The 22,892-nt window shown below is 40.4% G+C and overlaps 1 protein-coding gene and 1 long non-coding RNA gene across 3 annotated transcripts in view; one reads left to right on the top strand and one right to left on the bottom strand.

Moving 5' to 3' along the window:
* Positions 1 to 22,892, bottom strand: part of LOC106081530 (uncharacterized) — a 51,260-nt gene that overhangs the window by 7,748 nt on the left and 20,620 nt on the right. The gene's annotated exons all lie outside the window — the stretch shown is intronic.
* LOC106083504 (uncharacterized) lies at positions 13,158 to 21,780 on the top strand. Of its 2 annotated transcripts, none has more exons than XM_059370926.1 (3): positions 13,158 to 13,186; positions 13,312 to 13,440; positions 20,610 to 21,780. In XM_059370926.1, exons 2-3 carry the CDS (start codon positions 13,430 to 13,432, stop codon positions 21,463 to 21,465), a joined length of 867 nt encoding a protein of 288 aa, XP_059226909.1. In that variant the 5' UTR covers positions 13,158 to 13,186; positions 13,312 to 13,429; the 3' UTR covers positions 21,466 to 21,780. The 2 variants fall into 2 exon arrangements, with proteins under 2 accessions (XP_059226909.1, XP_013102035.1); XM_013246581.2 differs by having other exon boundaries at positions 20,598 to 21,780.

Genomic DNA, 22,892 nt, shown 5'->3' with positions numbered 1-22,892 from the left:
AATCAAGAAATCGGTCTATATGGCAGCTATATCCAAATTTGAACCGATCTGGACCAAATTGAAGAAATATGTCAAAGGGCCTAACACATATCACTGTCCCAAATTTCAGCTAAATCGGATAATGAATGTGGCTATTATGGGCCTTACACCATAAATCGGAGGATCGATCTATATGGCAGCTATATCCAAATCTGGACCGATCTGAGCCAAATTAACGAAGGATGTCGATGGGCCTTACACAATTCACTGCCCCGAATTTCATCAAAATCGTATAATAAATGTGGCTTTTGTGGGCCTAAGACCCTAAACCGGAGGATCGGTCTATATGGCAGCTATATCCAAATCTGAACCGATCTGGACCAAATTTAAGAAACATGTCAAGGGGCCTAAGGCAACTCACTGTCCCAAATTTCAGCGAAATCGGACCATAAATGTGGCTTTTATGGGCCTTAGACCCTAAATCGGAGGATCGGTCTATATGGCAGCTATATCCAAATCTGCACCGATCTGAGCCAAATTGACAAAGGATGTCGAAGGGCCTAACACAACTCACTGTCCCAAATTTCAACAAAATCGGATAATAAATGTGGCTTTTATGGGCCTAAGACCCTAAATCGGCGGATCGGTCTATATGGGGGCTATATCAAGATATAGTCCGATATAGCCCATCTTCGAACTTAACCTGCTTATGGACAAAAAAAGAATCTGTGCAAAATTTCAGCTCAATATCTCTATTTTTAAAGACTGTAGCGTGATTTCAACAGACAGACGGACAGACGGACGGACATGGCTAGATCGTCTTAGATTTTTACGCTGATCAAGAATATATATACTTTATAGGGTCGGAAATGGATATTTCGATGTGTTGCAAACGGAATGACAAAATGAATATACCCCCATCCTTCGGTGGTGGGTATAAAAACACAAAAATACGGAGGGGTAATCGAAACTGGGGTTGCAAATATTTCAGTGGAATGCCATAAATTACTGCACAGCAATAAGATTTTTAATTAAATTAAATTTAAAAATACTCGGAAATCACATTTTAAAAATGTTTTTTATAACAAACTAGCTGACCCGGGCCCGCTGCGCCTTCTTTTACTTTATATGAAAAAAAAGTTTCCTTGGAATATTTATTTTCGACAAATATAGATCTTTTAGTGAAATACCATGCAAACTTGACTAACAGTTTAACAATATAAGTGCCTTTATCTGAATCCCATATGATCTTTATTGGTCTACGAATTTAAGTTTGGATGTAAGGTGTACTCCATTCTTAAAATACTTCATATCAGCCCGATATTCTCATGATGTCTGATTTAGTGGTGTTTTCGGGGGAGATGTGGTCCCCCAGATACTTGGCCCTGAATAAATAGCAGCATCGTGCTCTTCTCTCAAATACCATTTTTTTAAACCCCATATTGCCATTGGCTTAAGAGGAGTTTACAGGATGAGGCGTCTCCCAAACACATGGCCCCAAAATAGGATATCAAATTCGTTTTCTAATCTCAAGTACTTTTCATTTGAGCCACATATTGGCATGGTCGAACAATCTTTTTCCTTTAGGGGTGTTTTGGGAAAGGAAGGATGCCCTAAGTACATGGTCCTACATTTGGATATCAAATTCGTATTCTACTCCCAAATACTTTTGTTTGAGCCCCATATTGCGATGGTCACTAAAAAATTGCTGCTTGTGGGGTATTTTGGAAAAGGGGTAGACCCCCAGAAAATTGGTCTCGAAAATGGGTATCAATTCTTGCTCTACCCACTAAACCTTTCATTTCAGCTCGACATCCACATGGTCGGTAAATATGCCCGATTTAGGGGTGTTTTGGGGATTGAAGTGGTCCCCCAAACACTAAGCCCGGAAAATATATCAGCAACGTGCTTTACTCTCATATCTATATACCATTTATTTGAACCCGATATTGCCATTGCCCTCAAAATTGGATTTCAAATTCTGTTTAGACCAAACCCTTGAAAATGTTGAAAGATTATATGAAAACCCTAATTCCTAATAAACTTTAAATAATCCCCATATACTTGAATTTGCCGTCATGAAACATATGTTCATGACGTTTATGGCAATTTTCGCCTTGCTTAAAAATCATGTTATAATGATAATTTCCGCTTTAGCTCGACGGCAAATCGTTCTTGTTCAACCTCTGTCGTCAAACTGATAGGTAAGGCTTAGTCCGCCGAGAAATAAATCCAACTTATCATTATAATCCTAAATCGAGTGTTTTGTTTTTCTTGCTATTCTTTCTTTTCATTTGTCCATCTGGAACACTCTCCTTAATATATTTGGGGAGTCGCAAGTTCAAAAGAAACCTGTTTTGTTTTGTATTTGCATTCGGCTCATCGTGTTCTATCTCCACTGCAGATCCATCCAGCTTCCATTTACACATCAGCATTTTTGGTCCAATTCGAATCGGATCATTGCTTACGGAGAACACGCAGAGATTTCAATTCCAGATCATCGCCCATACCTATCATCGAACGGCAGCAACAGGTTAGTTTGCATTTATGCATTGCTTCTATGGTTATTCGTAGATAATGTGCTTTACAGTGAAGTAGATCAAGCTAATGAAACAAGTTAAATCAAATTTTGCACGTGGAACATAATTTATTACATTTGTGTTTCTGTAAAAACGTAAAGAGCGTGAGATTTTTAAAGATTTTAAATTCTGGAATGTCAGAAATTAGAAGTTTACAAGAAATCCAATAAAAAGTGTGACATCTGATCTGTACTACGATCGAATAATCATCAACTGTTTTGAGTCCACTAACAAAATCTGCCGATCCATGTCAGAGGCAGTTGGGGTCCATTTTTTATGAGAAAGCTGATCACCAAAAGCTGTCCGAAGTTTTTTCATCAAATGCATGACATGCAACTTTTCGTTTCAGGTGATTATATTCATACTTCATATTGCACATTTCTTGATAGCGATAATTTTTCATTATAACACATAAAGTGCTGTCGTGGCTGCTAGAACGCAACATAGTCATTTTAACATTGAAGTCCGTCTGTCTCTGCTGAGAATATTACAGGCACCCCGCCAATTCTAATTGTTTCGCTTCACTTCGTTTCTTTTGAAACCGACGTAGTCAACCAAATACCAATACTTTAGGGAGACTTCTTCTCTTGAGTGATGTACACTGGATTAATTACGAATTAATCTCGTAGGTTATATTGTGTTCGAGCATTATCACTCTCTTTATATGTCTCACTGTCTTTTGCATTGGAGAGCTTTTGTTTACAAAGACTTTCGCTGCGGACGAGAATAGCTGAAATCTGTGGTACCTTCACAAAAATACATACATATCGTAGTCAACTTTATTGCCGAATGGTCTTTTGAATATTAAGTGTTATATCCCAGTACACATAACGATAGCTGATGTATTGATATTTTAAGCGCATTATATACAGAGTTTATTAAGGAGACATGAGGAAATTTATTATTTGACCTTTATATCGAGTCCGTAAAAAAAAAGGTATGAGAAGTCCACCACAAGAACCATTTCAGCTCCGAGATTTGAACACCAGAAACATACAGCTTGTTTTTTAGTACTGTTGAATATTGCTGCATCAAGATCCATGCTCAGTGTTCACAGAATATGATGTATGTATGAGACTTTATCTTCCAGACTATTACATTTCTATTGAAGAATATTTTTGTATGACACTGTATGTGTTGCAATATTTTTTTGGGACCTAACATAGTCGTATTGGCAGCCAAGTCTGTCTGTCGCTGCTAGACATACAACCTCTCTTCTAGTAGCTACGAGCAGAGAGCTATTTTGCTATCTTATATATTTTGTTTCGTTCCATATAGCTCCATTAATAAAAATCCCATGTGCACACACTGTTGTTATGAGAGACGTAAGCTCTTGAGTGATGTTTTCTTTGAAGAGTGCTTGAAGTTGATCTCTTGAGTGATATTTTAATTCGAAGATTGGAAGTCCCATTTTATGTCTCTCTCTCTTTTTGCTTCTTCTTGCATGTTTTGTTTGGTTGCCATTCCAATCATAAGGTCAATGACCGTGGTTTCCAATAACTTTCGCTAAAGAGCTGAAACAGCTGACCGCTGTCGTATTTCTAAACAAACATACGCACATACTTATGGAAATTTTTTGAGTTTGAAGTTGAGACATCTTTTGGATATTTATATTAATACCGCATCCCAGCGAACACTTCCAATGTCTTTATAATATTCCTATTGACTGCATTTTTCTAAATTTATGAGGACATTTCGGAAGTGTTTTATATTGGGTCTGCAAGATTTCGTTTGACGAGCATTAGGCTCGGAAAAAAATTGGAATATTTATACGAATAGAGGGCGTTTCTACGATTTGATTTTCGAAGTTCACGCATTTTCCTACCATTATAAATGCTGAGACGTGTCTCTGTATAGGCTATCTTGCTCAGAGATATTTATCTTTTCGCTGTCCATATTTTGATTTTTTCTATCCTATTCGAAATTTTTTCTTAGCAGATCGTGGAATTTATTTCCTAATTTGTATTTAGTCATTGGTCGCTGCGTGTCCAGACGCAATTTGCTGTAATTGGGACAGATTCGTTTTCGACATATCCTTTTGTTTTTTCCGGAGAGGAGTGATCGAAGGATTCCTTCCGGATATTGGAGAAGGCCTCTGGATTTTGTCCAGATTTTGTTTGTGTTATTGCCTTTCGATTTTAGTTTTATTCTACCACGAAATGTCTCTCAACAGATACATCAGGATTGCCGATAGAATGGTCGAGTTCGAGGCTTTCCTTAACGATAAGCAGGCTCCCATGTCCTCATCGTTTCTCCTCGAGACACATATGGAGGAATTGTCCAAAACCTGGGCGGAATTTAGAATCTCTTACGAGCAGTGCTTACAGGATATTGAAAGTGAGGCGGACGGGGAATTAGATGGGAAGGGCAATTCGGATGAGGCCTCGGAAGTGACTATGGTCAAGGCAAAATACAATAGCACCTATTCAACGTATTGTCGATGCCATGCACAATTACAGGAAATGCACTTCGCGTTAATGTCCCCAAAGCAAACCCGGAGTCCTCAGTCAATTCCTTGCCCGAACACTGGACTCATTACGGGCCCTTGCCCACAACCTGGGTTCAAACTGCCCCCTTGCGAGATACCTCTGTTTAGTGGTGACTACTCATCGTGGCCCACATTTAGGGACGTGTTTACGGCGGTCTGTTCGAAGAATTCAAGGTTAAGCGCAGTTGAAAAACTCTTCCACCTTAACCAAAGGACCCAAGGAGAACCCCATGACATAGTCAGCAAGTTCCCCCTGACCAATGAGAACTTTGAACTGGCTTGGAGTAACCTTTCCTCTCGATACGAGAACAAGCGGGTCCTGGTTAATATCCAGTTGAAATCCCTGTTTAATCTCCCACATATCACCACGGAATCTGTAGACTCGATTAAGAAGCTTCAGAGGGATATGAACTCTTGCATCTCATTACTTAAATTGTATGATATAGATGTTGAGAGCTGGGGACCGATCTTTGTGTTTATTTGTTCAAACCGTCTTCCGGATACTACGCTCACGCTGTGGGAGCAATCATTACCTGACAAGACCGGGATTCCGGAATGGTCTGAGTTAGATAGTTTTCTGACGAGTCGGCATCGAACACTCGAATCCGTGTCGGAGATTAGGAGAAAATATACCGCAGTCCCCAGTGGGAATTCTGTATCGAAGGGCAAGTCCAGTCCGAATCCGAACATGAAGAATATTCGGGCATTCCAGAACAATGTGAACCAAACCAAGTGCGTACTATGTCCGACTGAACTTCATGTTATAAGGAAATGTCCAAGGTTTTTGAATATGGATGTTGCCCATAGATTTGATGAGATTAAGAAGAATGCTCTGTGTATAAATTGCTTTTCGAAAGTGCATACCTTGAAAAAATGTACTAGCAGGTTTTCATGTGCGAAGTGCAATAAACGGCATAACACCCTACTTCACCGCGAAACTAGTAATCCCCCTTCTGATCCACCGGTCGTCAGCTCAAATGCTACCCAGGCTGTAGCAACTGCCTCAAATAGCTCGAATCAATCTGAAATACAGTCCACTAGTACGACCAATCCGGTCATACAAACTTGCTTTTCCAGCAGTTCAAGAGGAGTTCTCCTGGGCACTGCGCTTGTTAATATATCCCACGGGGAGTTGACGTACATAGCACGGGCGTTGGTAGACTCGGGTTCAGAGGGTACTTTCATGTCTGAAAAGCTATTCAACACACTTCGACTTCCTTTTAAACGTAGATCTGCTACGGTATCTGGTCTGAACAACACGATTTCTGCAGCTGTTCAGAAGGAATGTACCTTCACACTGGGGTCTATTAAAGACCCAGCGATCGAGATTTTCACGACGGCCCTGGTGGTGCCCCATTTATCGGGAGATCTCCCATCTCGTACCATTGACCCATCCATTATTTCGGAGATCCCGAAGATACCCCTCGCAGATCCCCGTTTCTTCAAGAGTTCGAATATCGATCTGTTGATTGGGGCGGATCTACTCCCTTCCATAATGCTCTCGGGCATTATTAGGGAAATCTGTGGGACATTAATGGCGCAGGAGACCGTCTTCGGCTGGATCCTTACAGGACCAGCACCTGCTCAACCTATCTCCACATTTTCCACGATTGTTTCATATTTTTGTGAAATCTCCTTAGACAAGGAAATTTCAAGGTTTTGGGAGGTGGAGGATCTTCCACGGAAGAAGTTTTTATCTCCAGAGGACATATTTTGTGAGAATCTATATACCACCACAACAAGAAGAAATCCAAATGGCAGATATGAGGTATCCCTCCCGTTCAAATCTGATTATCCAGAGGGGATAAGTATTGGAAAATCCAGAAATTGTGCGTTGGCTCAGTTTTTAAGAAACGAGGCCCGTTTGATGCGCAATTCCAGTTTTAAATTGGAATATGATCAAGTCTTGGATGAATATATATCCCTTGGACATATGTCCGAAATTCAGTCCAATGATGAGTCTAACCTGACGCGACACTATTACTTGCCTCATCACGCGGTTGTAAAACCCGAAAGTACCACCACCAAGGTACGTGTGGTATTTAATGCCTCTTCTTCATCATCCAATGGAGTTAGTCTCAATGATGTCCTTTATACAGGTCCGGTCTTGCAACAGGACCTTACAATCCTTATTCTTAAGTGGCGTTTTTTCCGATACGTCTTTAATGGTGACATAACTAAAATGTATCGACAGATTATGATAAACCCGGAACATTCTGCGTATCAACGCATTCTATTTCGCCGAAGTCCGAATGACACCATCAAGGACTATGAATTGAGGACTGTCACTTTCGGGGTTAACTGTGCCCCATTTTTAGCCATCCGCACAATGTTGCAATTGGCTGATGATGTCCAGATGACACATCCACTGGCAAGTGGAATTATTCGAAACTCCATGTACGTTGACGACGTCCTATCCGGAGCTCATTCAATTAGGGCTGCGATAGAAGCCAGGGATCAGTTAATTACTGCTTTAAAGTCCGCAGGTTTCTCTATCCGAAAATGGACATCAAACTCTAAGAAAATTATTACCGATCTTCCTCCAGATCAACTACTTAATGAGGATTTTCTCGAACTGGATGACAGTAGTATGGCAAAAACTCTTGGAATCCGATGGAATGCGCGGTCGGACTCCTTCTTTTTTACTTTAAGTTGTCTTCCATCTCCATGTCTGTATACTAAGAGGGAAGTCCTTTCACAGATATCAAAGTTATTTGATCCTGCAGGATGGCTTGCACCTTATATCATTTTGGCCAAAATGATAATGCAAGAAATTTGGATCGAACGTACCGATTGGGATGACCAAATAACTGAGACGTCCTTGGAGAAATGGCAGTCGTTCTTATCTGCATACCAGTATATCGATTCTGTCAGAATACCACGTTGGTTCGATTATCAGCCCGGTAGTGAAATCCAATTCCATGGATTTAGCGATGCTTCAGAAAAAGCATACGCAGCTGCTCTTTATATCCGAGTTAAGAGCAAAGAATCCGTTTGCACCCACTTAGTATGCTCCAAAACCAAAGTAGCTCCTCTTAAGACTTTGTCCATCCCTCGATTGGAATTATGCGGGGCTACATTATTGGCAGAGATAATAGATCATATCATTCCGCAGCTACAGATTGATAGCTATTCCATTTTTTGTTGGACCGACTCCACAATTGTCCTTTCATGGCTAGCCAAACCACCTTGTTACTGGACAACATTTGTCGCAAACAGGGTGTCCAAAATAACTCAGGTTGTTAGTCCAAAGGACTGGTATCATGTACGATCGGAGTCTAATCCTGCCGACCTTGCGAGTAGAGGCTCTTATCCTCAGCACCTTGTTGACAACCACCTGTGGTGGTATGGGCCAGATTGGCTTTCGAGGCAGCCTGACAGCTGGCCAACGGTTAATGGCGGAATTTATGAAGCGATAGATATTGAGAGAAAATCTATCAAGGTCAACTTTTCCTTTTTCAGTAATTTTGAGGATATTCTTGGAAGGTTTTCGTCCCTGCCGAAGGCATTGCGGGTCGTTGCATATGTATATAGATTCTTCTATAGCACCCATCCAAATTTCCGCTCAGATTTTCACCGATCGTCAAAGGATGTATCATCAACCGAAATAGCTCTTATTCAGTCAAGGCTTATAATAATGAGTCAAAAGGCTAGTTATCCAGATGAGTACTTGAATTTGTCCGCCAAAACGCAGATTGATCCTTCAAGTACAATTCTGAGTTTAAATCCTTTCATCGATCACGAAGGGGTTATGAGGGTTTGTGGAAGATTGACTTCATCGCCGTCGTTGACGTACGATGAACGACATCCCATTTTGCTTCCATACAATTGTCAATTTTCACGCCTGCTAGTGCGATTTATCCACGATATAAGTCTACATGGGGGTAATCAACTGGTCCTAAAGTTGATTCGTATGAAGTACTGGATCCCGAGGGCCAAGAATCTTATTAAGGCTGCCATAAACAAGTGTAAACCCTGCGTTATTTATAGGCACAAGTGCCATGAGCAGCTTATGTCCTCGCTTCCGCCAGAGAGGACGGAAATATCTCGTCCCTTTACTCATACCGGACTAGACTTTGCCGGCCCGTTTGACATAAAAAGCTTTTCCGGGAGAAATTGTCGCATGACGAAGGGCTACGTATGTGTCTTCGTCTGTTTCGCGACGAAGGCCATCCACCTTGAAGCCACTTCTGATCTCTCCACTCCTACATTCTTGGCCGCGTTTAGTCGATTTATATCCAGAAGAGGTTGCCCTCTTCACTTGCACTCCGATAATGGCACTACTTTTGTAGGAGCATCAAAGATTATATCCAAGGAATTTATTCAAGCCTCCCATAATGCTGTCACAGCTAATTATGCACACCAGAACTTGACATGGCACTTCATTCCGCCTGGAGCACCCCATATGGGTGGACTATGGGAGGCTGGAGTGAAAAGTTTCAAAATCCACTTCCGAAAGGTTGCCAGTAACTTCAAACATACGTTTGAAGAATTCCAAACCTTACTGTCCAAAATTGAGGCTTGTCTTAACTCTCGCCCAATATCTCCAATGTCCGAGAATCCGACCGACATGTCTGCTCTCACTCCTGGGCACTTCTTAATAGGCACACCTATCCTTGTGCCTATTGAACCTAACGTTCATGAAAATCCAATGTCTGTGATAAACAGGTGGCAACGGCTAAAAGTTATCCACCACCATTTTTGTAACCGCTGGAAGGATGAGTATCTCAAGGAGCTCCATAAGCGCCATAAATGGCAAACTCCCACAAAAGACCTTGAAACGAATACAATGGTGGTCATAAGAGAGGATAATCTACCTCCAAATTCTTGGCGATTAGGGAGAGTCTCCAAGGTTTATCCTGGCCCGGATAAAAGGGTTCGTGTAGCTGACATCCTTACGGAACGAGGCGTTGTTAAACGACCAATCACCAAACTTGTTTTGCTTCCATTCGTCACTTCACCTTAACTGCCTTCTACGAATAGCCTAGATATCATGAGTCCGCAGAATAAAATAGCAATCCTAAATCTTTTCGGAACCATACTTACAGTAAACCATGCGGAATCAAAAGCCCTCCTCCAGTACCAAACTCAATGAGTACGTCTGTCGAATATGCAGACAAAAACACGCGTTAAGGAAATGTAAAAGATTTTTGAATATGAACACGGCAAAACGTCTTCAGATAGTACAAACCTATGGATACTGCAGAAATTGTTTGGCACACTCTCATTCACAGGGATCATGTTTTACCAAAACTGGTTGCTAATACTGCCAAGGAAAACATCATAGCTTACTGCATCTGCATCCACGATTAAAAAAGGATAAACCTTCACGCCGTAAGCAAAGAACTCTTCGAGGGGAACCTGAGCCTAAACCATCAACCAGTGCTGCTGGAGCCGCACGAAACAGGTCCCAAAAAACCGAGTCAAAGGACAGGACAACACCAACCGAAACTGACTACAGTAATACCTCACTGTCCGCAATTCTGAAGCAAAATCTAATGACACTCCTTCCTACTGCCGTTGTCAAGATACTCAGCCCCAAAGGAGAACGTAAGATTAGCTGCCTTTTGGATACAGGGTCAAAATTCAGTTATATTTCAAAGAAGATAGTTGATTCTCTTGGTCTAACGACTTTGACTCTCGAAGAGGAGGCGATTTGCCCTCTCACGCTGGTCTCGATTTACGACTCTGGGGTCAAAATAGACACCACACTTCGAATGAATAATCGGATCAATATCCATACTCCCAGCAAATCACTGCCAAGAAACTTTACTCAAAATTTTCATAATCTTCTTCTATCAGACGAAAAGTTTTGCGAGTCTGCACCCATCGACGTAATACTCGGAGTCGATATTTATTCTCGAGTTATCACAGAAGGCATCCTTATCCGAACGGGGCTTCCGACAGCCCAAAATACCATCTTCGGCTGGACCCTTTATGGGATTTGTTCCTTATAAACATAGTTTAAAAAAAAAAAAAAAATCATTTGAAAACGAATTAAGGTCTTAAACTGAAATCAAAAGCTCACTACTCACTGAAATAAGCACATACTGAATACCAATGCATAATGTAAACTAATTTACTTATTTACAATTAGTATAAGTCCTCATGAATTACTACTTTCATACTATTAATTAATACAATATTGAATTTGAAATTAACTATTATATTATAATTAGAATTTTACACGATCATTGCGAATTTATCCTTACGATATGATTAACCTTCTGTTTGCAGAATTATATCCTGCAAGGGGGGCGGAATGTTTAGACCAAACCCTTGAAAATGTTGAAAGATTATATGAAAACCCTAATTCCTAATAAACTTTAAATAATCCCCATATACTTGAATTTGCCGTCATGAAACATATGTTCATGACGTTTATGGCAATTTTCGCCTTGCTTAAAAATCATGTTATAATGATAATTTCCGCTTTAGCTCGACGGCAAATCGTTCTTGTTCAACCTCTGTCGTCAAACTGATAGGTAAGGCTTAGTCCGCCGAGAAATAAATCCAACTTATCATTATAATCCTAAATCGAGTGTTTTGTTTTTCTTGCTATTCTTTCTTTTCATTTGTCCATCTGGAACACTCTCCTTAATATATTTGGGGAGTCGCAAGTTCAAAAGAAACCTGTTTTGTTTTGTATTTGCATTCGGCTCATCGTGTTCTATCTCCACTGCAGATCCATCCAGCTTCCATTTACACACCACAAATTCGTTTTCTAATCTCATTAAAACTCCTTATTGCAAAAGTCAGCAAACATGTCCGGTTTGGGTTATTGGCCCTAAAAACTATGAATATTGAGTTCCCCTCTCTTTAAGACCCAAATTGTCTTGGTGAGCAAATACGTCTAATGGGGGGTTGTAATCGTGGTGGGACGTTCCCTGTACAGTTGGCCCCTAACGTTGATATCGGCAAACATGACCGGCTTGGGGGGTGTTTTGGGGAATGGGCGGCGACTCAATGAGTTGGCCTTGAAAATATATATCGGATTTGTGTTCCACTTTAAAAACCCTCTTATTTGAGCCTCATATTGCAATAGTCAGAAAATACTTACTATTTGGGTGGTGTTGTGGGGGTGGCGTGGCCCCGTAGATACTTTTCCCGAATATTGATATTAGATTCGTGCTTTACTCCCAAAGACCTTTCATTTGAGCCCCATATTGCTATGGTTGTAAATTTGACCCTTTGGGGGATGTTTTTGGTGAGAAACACTTGGTCTCATATTTGGATATCAGATTCGTATTTTACATTCAAATACCTTTTATTTAAGCCCCATATTCCCATGGTCAGTAAATAAGTCCTGTTTGGGAGGTGTTTTGGGGAAGGGGTGGACCCCCAAAAACGTGCTCCCACATTTGGATATCAGATTCGTATTCTGCTCGCAAATACCTTTCATTTGAGTCCCATATTGCCATGGTCGGTAAATATGTCCGATTTAGGAGTGTTTTGGGGCTTGAGGTGGTCCCCCTAGCACATGGTCCGACAATTGGATATCAGATGCGTTTTCTTATCCTAAATACCTTTCATTTGAGTACCATATTGTCGTGATTGGTCTAAATATATGTTTGGTAGGTTTTAGGGTGGGGCAGCCCCCCTAGATACCCTATCCGAAATTTGGATACCAAATTTTTATTTTTAGGTACTATATGAGAGCACACAAAATTTCGCTTAAATTGCACCATCCATCTCCGAGATCTGGCGTTTCTGAAGATTAGGGTAAAGGGGAGGGTCCCCCCCCCCCTTTCAAATAACAAAAACTTTAGTACCCTATTTTCACCACGGGATCATTATGCACCATCCGTGAAAATTTCAAGAAAATCGGTTCAGCCGTTTCTGAGTCTTTAAGGAACACACAAACATACTGTTGAAGCCTGTTCAACAATCAACTATCATTACAATTTGAATTATGAATTACATGAAGTCCAGACATTTTTCCCAGAAACTTATAATATTTTATCGAATATGGCAACCCTTTATCCATTGCCTATAAAAAGGCTGATAGCTTTCACTCAATGGATAAAGGGCAGCCATATTACCATGAATTCCATTTCGCCTTGATATATGTATTTATGATGGTTTTATATACTTTTTTACCAACCGCCAGTCAATTGTCCAGCATCAATTGAAGACAGCGGTAAGGGCTTGCGGCGTATCAATAAATTGTACCACCTGAAACCTGATCTGTTGCGTTTTTTTTTATTCCTTTTTTTCTTCCTTACACTTTGGGAGCGCCTAAATAAACTTACAGTCCACTTACAGCACTTGCTCCAAAGTTGTACATGGTCCTTCGAACCGTCAAAGGAATCAGAAGAAATCATTTTAAAGGAAATTTGGGATCACGTCCACAGCATTGAGTAGCTATTTGGCATAACATAAAATGGAAAAAAGGTACGTTTGATTTGTTTAAATTTGTGAACGGATATAATAACTAGATTCAAAGTGATGGCAACTCCGACCTTATAAAAGATACAAAGCTCTGACAAAGAAATTAAGGAAAGTGTTTATCTTAATTATTGATAAAGGTTATCATTCTGCCTGCACATAGTCGTTGCTGTTGTAATGCTTTTCACGAAAGCAACAACACTCTCTTAATTTCTATAACCAGATTGGTACTTCACGAGTACCATCTTACACATATAGCGAAGAACAAAGCCCTTTCAAGAGTAAATTGAGACACCTGGTCTCTTCATTTGCTCAACATCCCTCGAACTCTTTCGATATAATCATAAATAACTTCTTTTAAAATATTGACGCCTATGTAATTAACGGAAAGAGCAACAGAGAATTTACTTACGCACTTACGCTTTTACAAACGCTCAGCCGTAACCCTCTTGACATTTGTTATTTATTGGCATATACAGATCAAGTTTCGTTGGCAGCGCAGTAATAGAATGGCAAATGGTCTGCGCCAGCTCTCGAAACATGCCTACAACGAATTGAACACACTCTCCTCACTAATAACGCAACGACTTCTGACTCAGCAACATCTTTAATCTCTTTTTTCTGCAACGAAGCTAACCAATGCACATGCATGTGCTGCTATTAGCGCTGCTTTCATAAACGCAGATTCATTTTGTATTTGGGAGGAAACAGGTTTGCAAAACACAACATAACCAACAGCTCGTCATTTTGATTGAGAAGTGAAGCAGTAAAGACAAAATTAATCATACAAGAATAGAAGGAAGAATATGTATGACAACATTAATATGGAATGCTAAAAAAGACAAACGTCTTGGAGAATCAAAAGATTTATAATATTATTAAGTAACGAATTTACAGTTTAATGAGGAAAATAGCAAGATTGTAAAAAAGAAAGAAGAGGGTGAGTGCGGTAGAAGAAGAAAACAAATACGATCAGAACATAATCATTGAAAATAAACCACACATATTTCTTATTGGCAGTTTGGTCACCGAATTTCAATTGAAATTTTTGGTTTTTACCACCAAACGGTAACGGTGAGACATTCCCAGTGCCGTGAATAAGATGTACCCAAGCATATGGAAATAAAAAGGGGTACGAATTGTAATTTGCCCAAGCAACAACAACGTCTTGGACAAACGGTCATACGCATTCATTTGGCTGACTGCAAGGGAAACAAAGGGAACAGTCGGTGTGTTAAGAGGCGTGTGGATGCTTATAGTAGTGAATGTACATACAGATAATTACGAGGGTTACGTACGAAGTAAAAAGCGTAAGTGAGAGACGTATATATTTGCATGAGTATTGATCTGTTTTAATCACTATATCTATTTAACTGTATTCGTTGAAAATAAATTATAGTAATTTGCATGGGGCAAACTTGATATTCTATCTTGTTACCGTACAATTTTGTCTTAAGTTTGCTATGCAAATAATGGAGCATTTGGAAGAGGATATTGCGTAGAATTTTTCATTTATTAAAGATCTGTACCGAATTGCTGCGGTTTTACAGAGCCGTAGTTTAGCCCGAGTTTTATTAATTTGTGTTAAAGCAATCCACCACTACAGTAGTGTTGCGAGGTCGATATAGAGGGCATTTCGAAATTGCGTGTTTGTGATTTTGCAGTCTTTGATACGGTGTCTGGAGTAGACTTGTATTTACAATTTGCAGACGCTGGAAAGTACTCGGCATAATTTGCCAAACACTGGTGCGGGTCTACTGCGGAGGACTGCCGAATACGGGTTGTTCGTCCTTACCATTTACGACTATTTCTTTTTTCTTTCGACAACTGACCAGCAGATAGACATTTGGGTATTTTCTGGATATTTTGTATTAAGGAGTCTCTGTCACCTGCACGAGGATTTTTGACGACAATATGAGTTCTCAGAAATTCATATTCTTTTCGGACCAGGTGGTCACATTTTGCGCGAACTTCGCCACTATCCCAATCGAGGACCATACAGCATCTAGTTTACAGGTCGAATTGGACGATTTGGAGCGCCGATGGCGCCAACTGGTTCAGGTGTATGAGGCTGAGATGATTTCTGAAGATCCGAAGTACACGAAGGAGGTTCGGGAATCAGTTCATGCCAAGTTCACCGAGTCCTGCAGGTCTTACAAGAATTGTAAGGCCTCGATTCTGGATCTAATTCAGATTGCGAGGGAGAAGACTGAAAAGTTCGATGTTAAGGACAAAGTTGTCTCGAACGATCCGGACGTAGGTGGATTTTCCATCAAAGTTCCCCCATGCGACACTGAGCTTTTCAGCGGGGGATATGATAAGTGGCCGAGCTTTAGGGATATGTTTTCTGCTATTTATGCGAAACATCCCAAACTTTCTCCTGCACAGAAGTTATTTCACCTTCGGTCAAAGACCCGTGGTGAGCCAAACCAGATTGTTAAGAGATTTGCTCTGACTGACGACAATTTTAGTCTGGCGTGGGAGGCGTTACGACAGCGTTATGAGAATAAACGTATTCTCATAAACCATCAACTGCGGAAGATATTCGAGATTGAACATGTTGGCTCGGAGAAAGGGAAAGGTTTGCGAAACCTGCAATATACCGTCAATAATTCTCTTTCGGTTTTGAGAACTTACAATATTTCTGTTCTTTCATGGGACCCGATTCTTGTTTATTGGGTATCGTCAAAATTACCTGAGGAGACTTTGACTGCTTGGGAGAATACACTTAATGACCACAAGCAAATGCCGTCATGGGACCAACTCGACGAGTTTATTTCAAGGAGATTGAATATGCTTGAGTCTATATCTGATATGAGGAAACCTGTGAATCATTCTCCCCTTTCCAATAAGTCTCAAAACTTTCATACGAGGTCTGAACACAATTACCGTCCTTGTAAAGTCTGTAAACAGAACCATGCATTGCGTGCCTGTACAAAATTTAAGTCTTGGCCGCTTTCACAGAAGCGGAAATTCATATCTGATAGTAAGATCTGTGAGAATTGTTTGTCATACGGGCATGTTTCTCAGAACTGTAGAAGTGATAGACTGTGCCAGAGATGCCAACAGCAGCATCACACACTATTACATCCTGATACTGGTCACTCTGGAAGTCAGGAAGGAACCCAACACCGGATGCAATCCGAAGTTGCGGCTTTTCATTTGGATGCACAGGATGAAGAACAACCGACCACGTCGGGTACAGCTTACCTTGATCCCACTTCGTTTGTACAGTCACATTTTGCTAATTCTGGTGAGGGAACTGTTCTACCTACAGCTCTGGTTGACCTGCAGCATTTAGGAACAAATTTCACGATAAGAGTTTTCATCGACCAAGGGTCCCAGGAATCATTCATATCAAGTCGAATAGTAAATCGATTCGGGATTCCGACAAGGAAAGCGTTCACGACGGTTTCCGGACTTGGTGGCACTGTGCTGGAGAATTCGTCAAGACTGTGTTGCGTGACTTTGAAGTCTAGAAAGTCTGATTTTAAAGTGAACACAACGGCCATTGTTATTTCGAGTATGAACCATCTGATGCCAACTCGTCCAACACAGATTTCTGATTGGTCACATCTAACACAAATGGACTTAGCTGATCCAAATTTTTCCAAGCCAGCTCAAATTGATATGTTGCTAGGAAGCGACATTTTGCCTTTTATTTTGAGATCTGGTGTCCAAAAGAATGTATCTGGTAACCTTTTGGCACAAGAGACTGAATTCGGATGGATTTTAAGTGGACCCCCAAGGGGACGATCCGTTAATTCATTTGCTTCTTGGGTGACTTGTTCTGACACACTCAACGATGAAGTTAGGAGATTTTGGGAACTAGAGGAAGTTCCAACTCCAAAACGTCTTTCTGAGGACGATTTGTGGTGCGAAAACTGGTACAAGGAAACTACATATCGCCAACCTGACGGTAAATACGTTGTCCGATTGCCATTTCGGCATGATTTACCCCCTGGAATGACTCTGGGGTCTTCCAGAAGAACTGCCATGGGACAGTTTCTAAGAATGGAGAAATCTTTGGAAAAATCTTCTGAACTGGCCAACGAGTATTGTAATGTACTCTATGAATATCGGAGTCTTGGTCATATGGAACCAACCTCATCGTCTGAACTTTGTAATGAATCAGGTTACTGCTCCTTTTACTTGCCCCACCATGCGGTAGTTAAACCTGAAAGAACATCCACCAAAGTTCGCGTAGTATTCAATGCGTCAAAAAAGACATCCACAGGAGTCTCACTAAATGATATTTTACATACTGGACCAATTCTTCAAAACGATCTGATGAACGTTATTCTTAGATGGCGATTCTTCAAGTACGTTTTCAATGGTGACATTCAAAAGATGTATCGCCAAATTTATGTCCACAAAGATGATAGAGAATTTCAAAGAGTACTGTTTCGAAATTCTCATACCGAAGCTGTTCAAGACTACCGTTTGAAAACTGTTACATTTGGAATAAATTGTGCTCCATATTTAGCCATACGCACTCTGTTGCAACTTAGTGAAGATGGAAAGTCCACCCATCCAATGGCGTCGTCGGTTTTAAAGGACCAAATTTATGTGGACGACATACTCTCTGGCGGTCATTCATTAACTGAAGCCAAGGCGTATTTGCTGGAACTGATAGACCTGCTTAACTCATCAGGGTTCCCATTAAAGAAAATGACTGCCAACCACCCACAAATCTTGAAAAATTTGCCCCCGGAAGATCTTCTATTCGAAGATTTCTTGAAATTGGAAGACGCGAGTGAGACAAAAACGTTAGGCATACGATGGAATGCAATGACGGATACGTTCTTTTACAAAGTGTCAAATCTGACTACTCCTTCTGCTCCAATAACAAAACGGAAGATTCTATCAATTGTTGCAAAACTATTCGATCCTGCGGGTTGGCTAGCACCAGTGATAATAGTAGCAAAAGTTCTTTTACAACAGCTTTGGATGGACGGGACCAACTGGGACGAAGAAGTCAGACCACACTCCCTTGAAAGATGGAACTCGTTCATTTCGGATTTTAGTGCGATAGAAAACATAAAAATATCCCGTTGGGTTAACTTTACCCCGGACAATAAGGTTCAAATACATGGATTCTGTGACGCATCAGAAAAGGCCTACTGCGCTTGTTTATATATTCGTTCAATTTCAACTGACAATGTTATTTCTTCACAACTACTGGTTTCCAAAAGCAAGGTTGCACCATTAAAGACAGTTAGCCTACCCAGGTTGGAGCTATGCGGGGCAGCATTATTAACAAAATTGTTGAAGTCCGTTTTTCAGAACCTGCACTTTACTGTCACAGACATTTATCTGTGGTCCGATTCCACGATAACATTATCGTGGCTTAACAAACCACCGCACCATTGGAAAACTTTCGTGGCTAATAAAATATCTGAGATTTTAGATAACGTAGGTAACGCTACCTGGAGACATGTTCCTACAAGCGACAACCCTGCCGATCTGGGGACAAGGGGAACTACACCTTCGGAATTGGAGGCAAATTCACTATGGTGGCATGGACCAAAGTGGTTGACAAAAAATCCAGAATTTTGGCCACGGAAAATGTCACTCACGGAACCCGAATTAGAAAGAAAGATAAGCTCCTATCAATCTCAAACGGAATCTGAGGACATTCTGGATCGCTTTTCCTCTTTCGACCGTGCCCTGAGAGTAATTTGCTATATGTTCCGATTTATAAGAAAATGCCAGAGGCAAATAAGCCTGGAAATGGCAAATTCTTTCATAAGTACCCGAGAAATTACAACTGTAAAATGTATTTTAATTAGATCAGCTCAGGTCGCCCATTATCCATGCGAGTATCGGGCCCTCGAAAGTCAACAACAGATAAATTCCAAGAGTAAACTACTTCCTCTCAACCCATTCCTTGATGGGAATAAACTGCTCCGAGTAAATGGACGCCTAGCCAATTCTGATTTGAGCTATAATGAAAGGCATCCGATCATTCTGCCCACCAATTCTCGATTCTGTAAACTCTTTATCGAATTCACGCACAAGATACTGCTGCATTCGGAACACCAAATTATGTTGCGTGCAATCCGTCAAGAGTTTTATATCATACGACTCAAAAATTCTATCAAACATTGCATAAGAAACTGTAAAGCCTGTACAATCTACAAAAGCCGTGTTAGAAGTCAACTCATGGCCGCTCTTCCCGCGGAAAGATGCACCTTTTCGTTACCATTCACGAACACAGGAGTTGACTTTGCGGGGCCTTTTGAACTGAAAACATCTAGACTGCGTAATGCGAAATTAGACAAGGGATATGCAGCAATTTTTGTGTGTCTATCTACAAGAGCCGTACATCTAGAAGCTTGCTCAGAACTTACAACCGAGGCTTTTTTATCCACGTTCAATAGATTCGTTGGACGAAGAGGTTTTCCCAACAAAATGTTTTCAGACAACGGCACGAATTTTGTCGGAGCCAGTAGGTCACTGGCTAAGGAATTCAAGAGATTTCTTGAAACTGCTCATAAGTCTGTTTCTGATAAGTATAACTTGCACGGATTTTCCTGGCACTTTATACCTCCTCATGCTCCACATATGGGCGGTCTGTGGGAGGCAGCTGTAAAGAGCATGAAGTCTCATTTACGAAAAGTTGCCTCCAATACGAGATTTACGTTTGAGGAATTTTCAACGCTTCTTGTTAGAATAGAGAGCGTACTGAACTCCAGACCCCTCTCTCCTATGAGTGAAAACCCTTCCGACCTTGTACCACTGACACCTGGCCATCTGTTACGAGGAGCAGCACTGATCTCTGTCCCCGAGGAATATTCTGACAACTTATCGATCATAAATCGCTGGCAACGGCTAAAGGCCATACAAATTCACTTTGCAAAGCGTTGGAAACACGAGTATATCTGTGAATTACAACGCAGATATAAATGGAAAACGGCTCAGCAGAACCTGAAGGCAGATGATTTTGTGGTCGTTAGAGAAGACAACCTTCCACCTGTTGAATGGTGTCTCGGTAGGGTCATCAACGTTTTCCAAGGCAAAGATTCGAATGTCCGAGTGGCTGAGATCCGTACCCAAAGTGGGACCCTTATTCGTCCTGTTGTCAAGCTTTGTATCTTACCCAACGCCTAATTTGTTTTGCCATCTCCGTTCATAATATTTAACAAATCTTACGTTTTTAGTTCTTCATCTAGCGTTCCCAAATGCCGTATTTGTAATGACCGACACTTTTTGAAGTCATGCCCAAGATTCCTCAGGATGTCCGTGATGAAGAGAAGGGACGTAGTAAAGGAAAAGGGGTTTTGTTTTAACTGCCTCTGTACATCACATACACGACATTGGTGTCCTTCAAGGAAGACTTGTATGGTCTGCCAAAAGAACCACCATACCCTAATACATACAGACGCAACTCTAAAGAACGTCCACCGCGTCCATGGATCAGAACCTGTCCGAGATGGTGACAAAAAAAAACAGCGAAGGCCACCGGGATCTTTGTCGTCCAACAGGGCATCGAAACGCTCATCACCGCCGTCCCATAGTCGAAAGCCCAATATGGAGGATCGGTTAAGTCGACGGTCAAAAACCCACATTTTTTTACCTACTGCTCTCACGCGTATATTGGCTCAGAATGGCCCAGAAAAAACTAGGGTTCTTCTGAATTCTGGTGGTACGCAAACCGTGATTCTAAAAGACTTGGTGGACCGGTTGAACCTGCGTTCTACTATAAAGGAGGGCAAAGAACACTGTATTGTAAATCTTCAGTCTTACCAGGATCCCTCTGCGAAGATCCAAATATCCGGGGTTGTCAAACGGCAGTTTAATATAGCTCTTCCGACGGAGGTGAAGGATGAAAAATTTAAGAAGGTATATGACCACTTGAGCGACCTAGCAGACCCAAACTTTTGCTCCCCAAAGAATATTGAAATCATAATTGGCAACGATCAATTACCCCGAATTTTAAAAGCCGGCCTTATACAAACGTCTTCAAGGATGCCAATTGCTCAAAGCACTATTTTTGGATGGGCCATCTCAGGCGCCTGCCAATTTTAAGTTGCAACACTGCAAGCGGCCCGGCATGTTGAAGCCTGTTCAACAATCAACTATCATTACAATTTGAATTATGAATTACATGAAGTCCAGACATTTTTCCCAGAAACTTATAATATTTTATCGAATATGGCAACCCTTTATCCATTGCCTATAAAAAGGCTGATAGCTTTCACTCAATGGATAAAGGGCAGCCATATTACCATGAATTCCATTTCGCCTTGATATATGTATTTATGATGGTTTTATATACTTTTTTACCAACCGCCAGTCAATTGTCCAGCATCAATTGAAGACAGCGGTAAGGGCTTGCGGCGTATCAATAAATTGTACCACCTGAAACCTGATCTGTTGCGTTTTTTTTTATTCCTTTTTTTCTTCCTTACACTTTGGGAGCGCCTAAATAAACTTACAGTCCACTTACAGCACTTGCTCCAAAGTTGTACACATACAAACAAACCTACAAACAAACACAAATTGATTTTTATATATAAGAAGCATATATTTTTAAGTCGAATTTTCTCAAAAATGTTTAAAGAAAGAAGAAGATTTTCGTTTAGTAAATGCAATGCAAATTTCGTTAACTAGATGAAAGGTTTTATTACGTCAATGACACTGATTTCATTGACTTATTTTATACTTTTTCGTCAAGCTTTATAGTCATTTGTAGCGTAACAATGAAACAATGAAATCCGTTTTGTTCATTTAATGAAGTCAAAAATCATTAACTTTTGTTTAACGCAAGTTTTTATTGCATGTATGGAACATTTCATTATGTTAATGCAACTTGAATGAAAATGAAAAAGAAATCAATGAAACCCGTTCATTTATGCAATGAAGTGTTTTTCTTTCAGTGTTTTTCTTTTTAAACCTCTCTGGGGCACAATATCCCTTTTGGTTTTTATATGATTTTTTTAAGTTTTTTTAATCACTTTTTCTCTTCTTCATCTATGTGAACTCTGCGAACCATTTTTAGGTGCTAATGCTGTAATTTACGAAACGAATATTGTGAACGAGTGGTAACCATTTGTGTTTTTTAGTAATTCAATTCATAAGTAATGACAACGTTGTAATAATTGTCCCTATTATTTTTTCCAAGTCAATTTACCGGAAAAATCATCATAATGAGCATCCGCAAATTAAATGAGATTTAGTTTCTAATTTAAGTTCATCATTACAAATTCCACAAGTCTATGAATATTCAGATTCAGCCTTTAACAGACGTAACCATGTTTTCTTACTCTATTTGTTTAACATTGTTCATAGTAACTGTAGTCCCTATAATTTTTCCACCACTGTATACTTTCGCAAATGCTATATGCGTACTTCTTAGCACTCCAATTTACTAGTTGCGAAGAGAAAATAATTTTATCATTCCTACTTTAAATTCCGTATTGAAAGTTTTAATGAAGTGTTCATGGGAAAATTTG

The sequence above is a fragment of the Stomoxys calcitrans genome, chromosome 1 (genome assembly GCF_963082655.1).
Source record: "Stomoxys calcitrans chromosome 1, idStoCalc2.1, whole genome shotgun sequence".
NCBI lineage: Eukaryota > Metazoa > Arthropoda > Insecta > Diptera > Muscidae > Stomoxys > Stomoxys calcitrans.
Note: the sequence above shows the minus strand (reverse complement) of the source record. Positions and strands in the feature narration are given on the sequence as shown.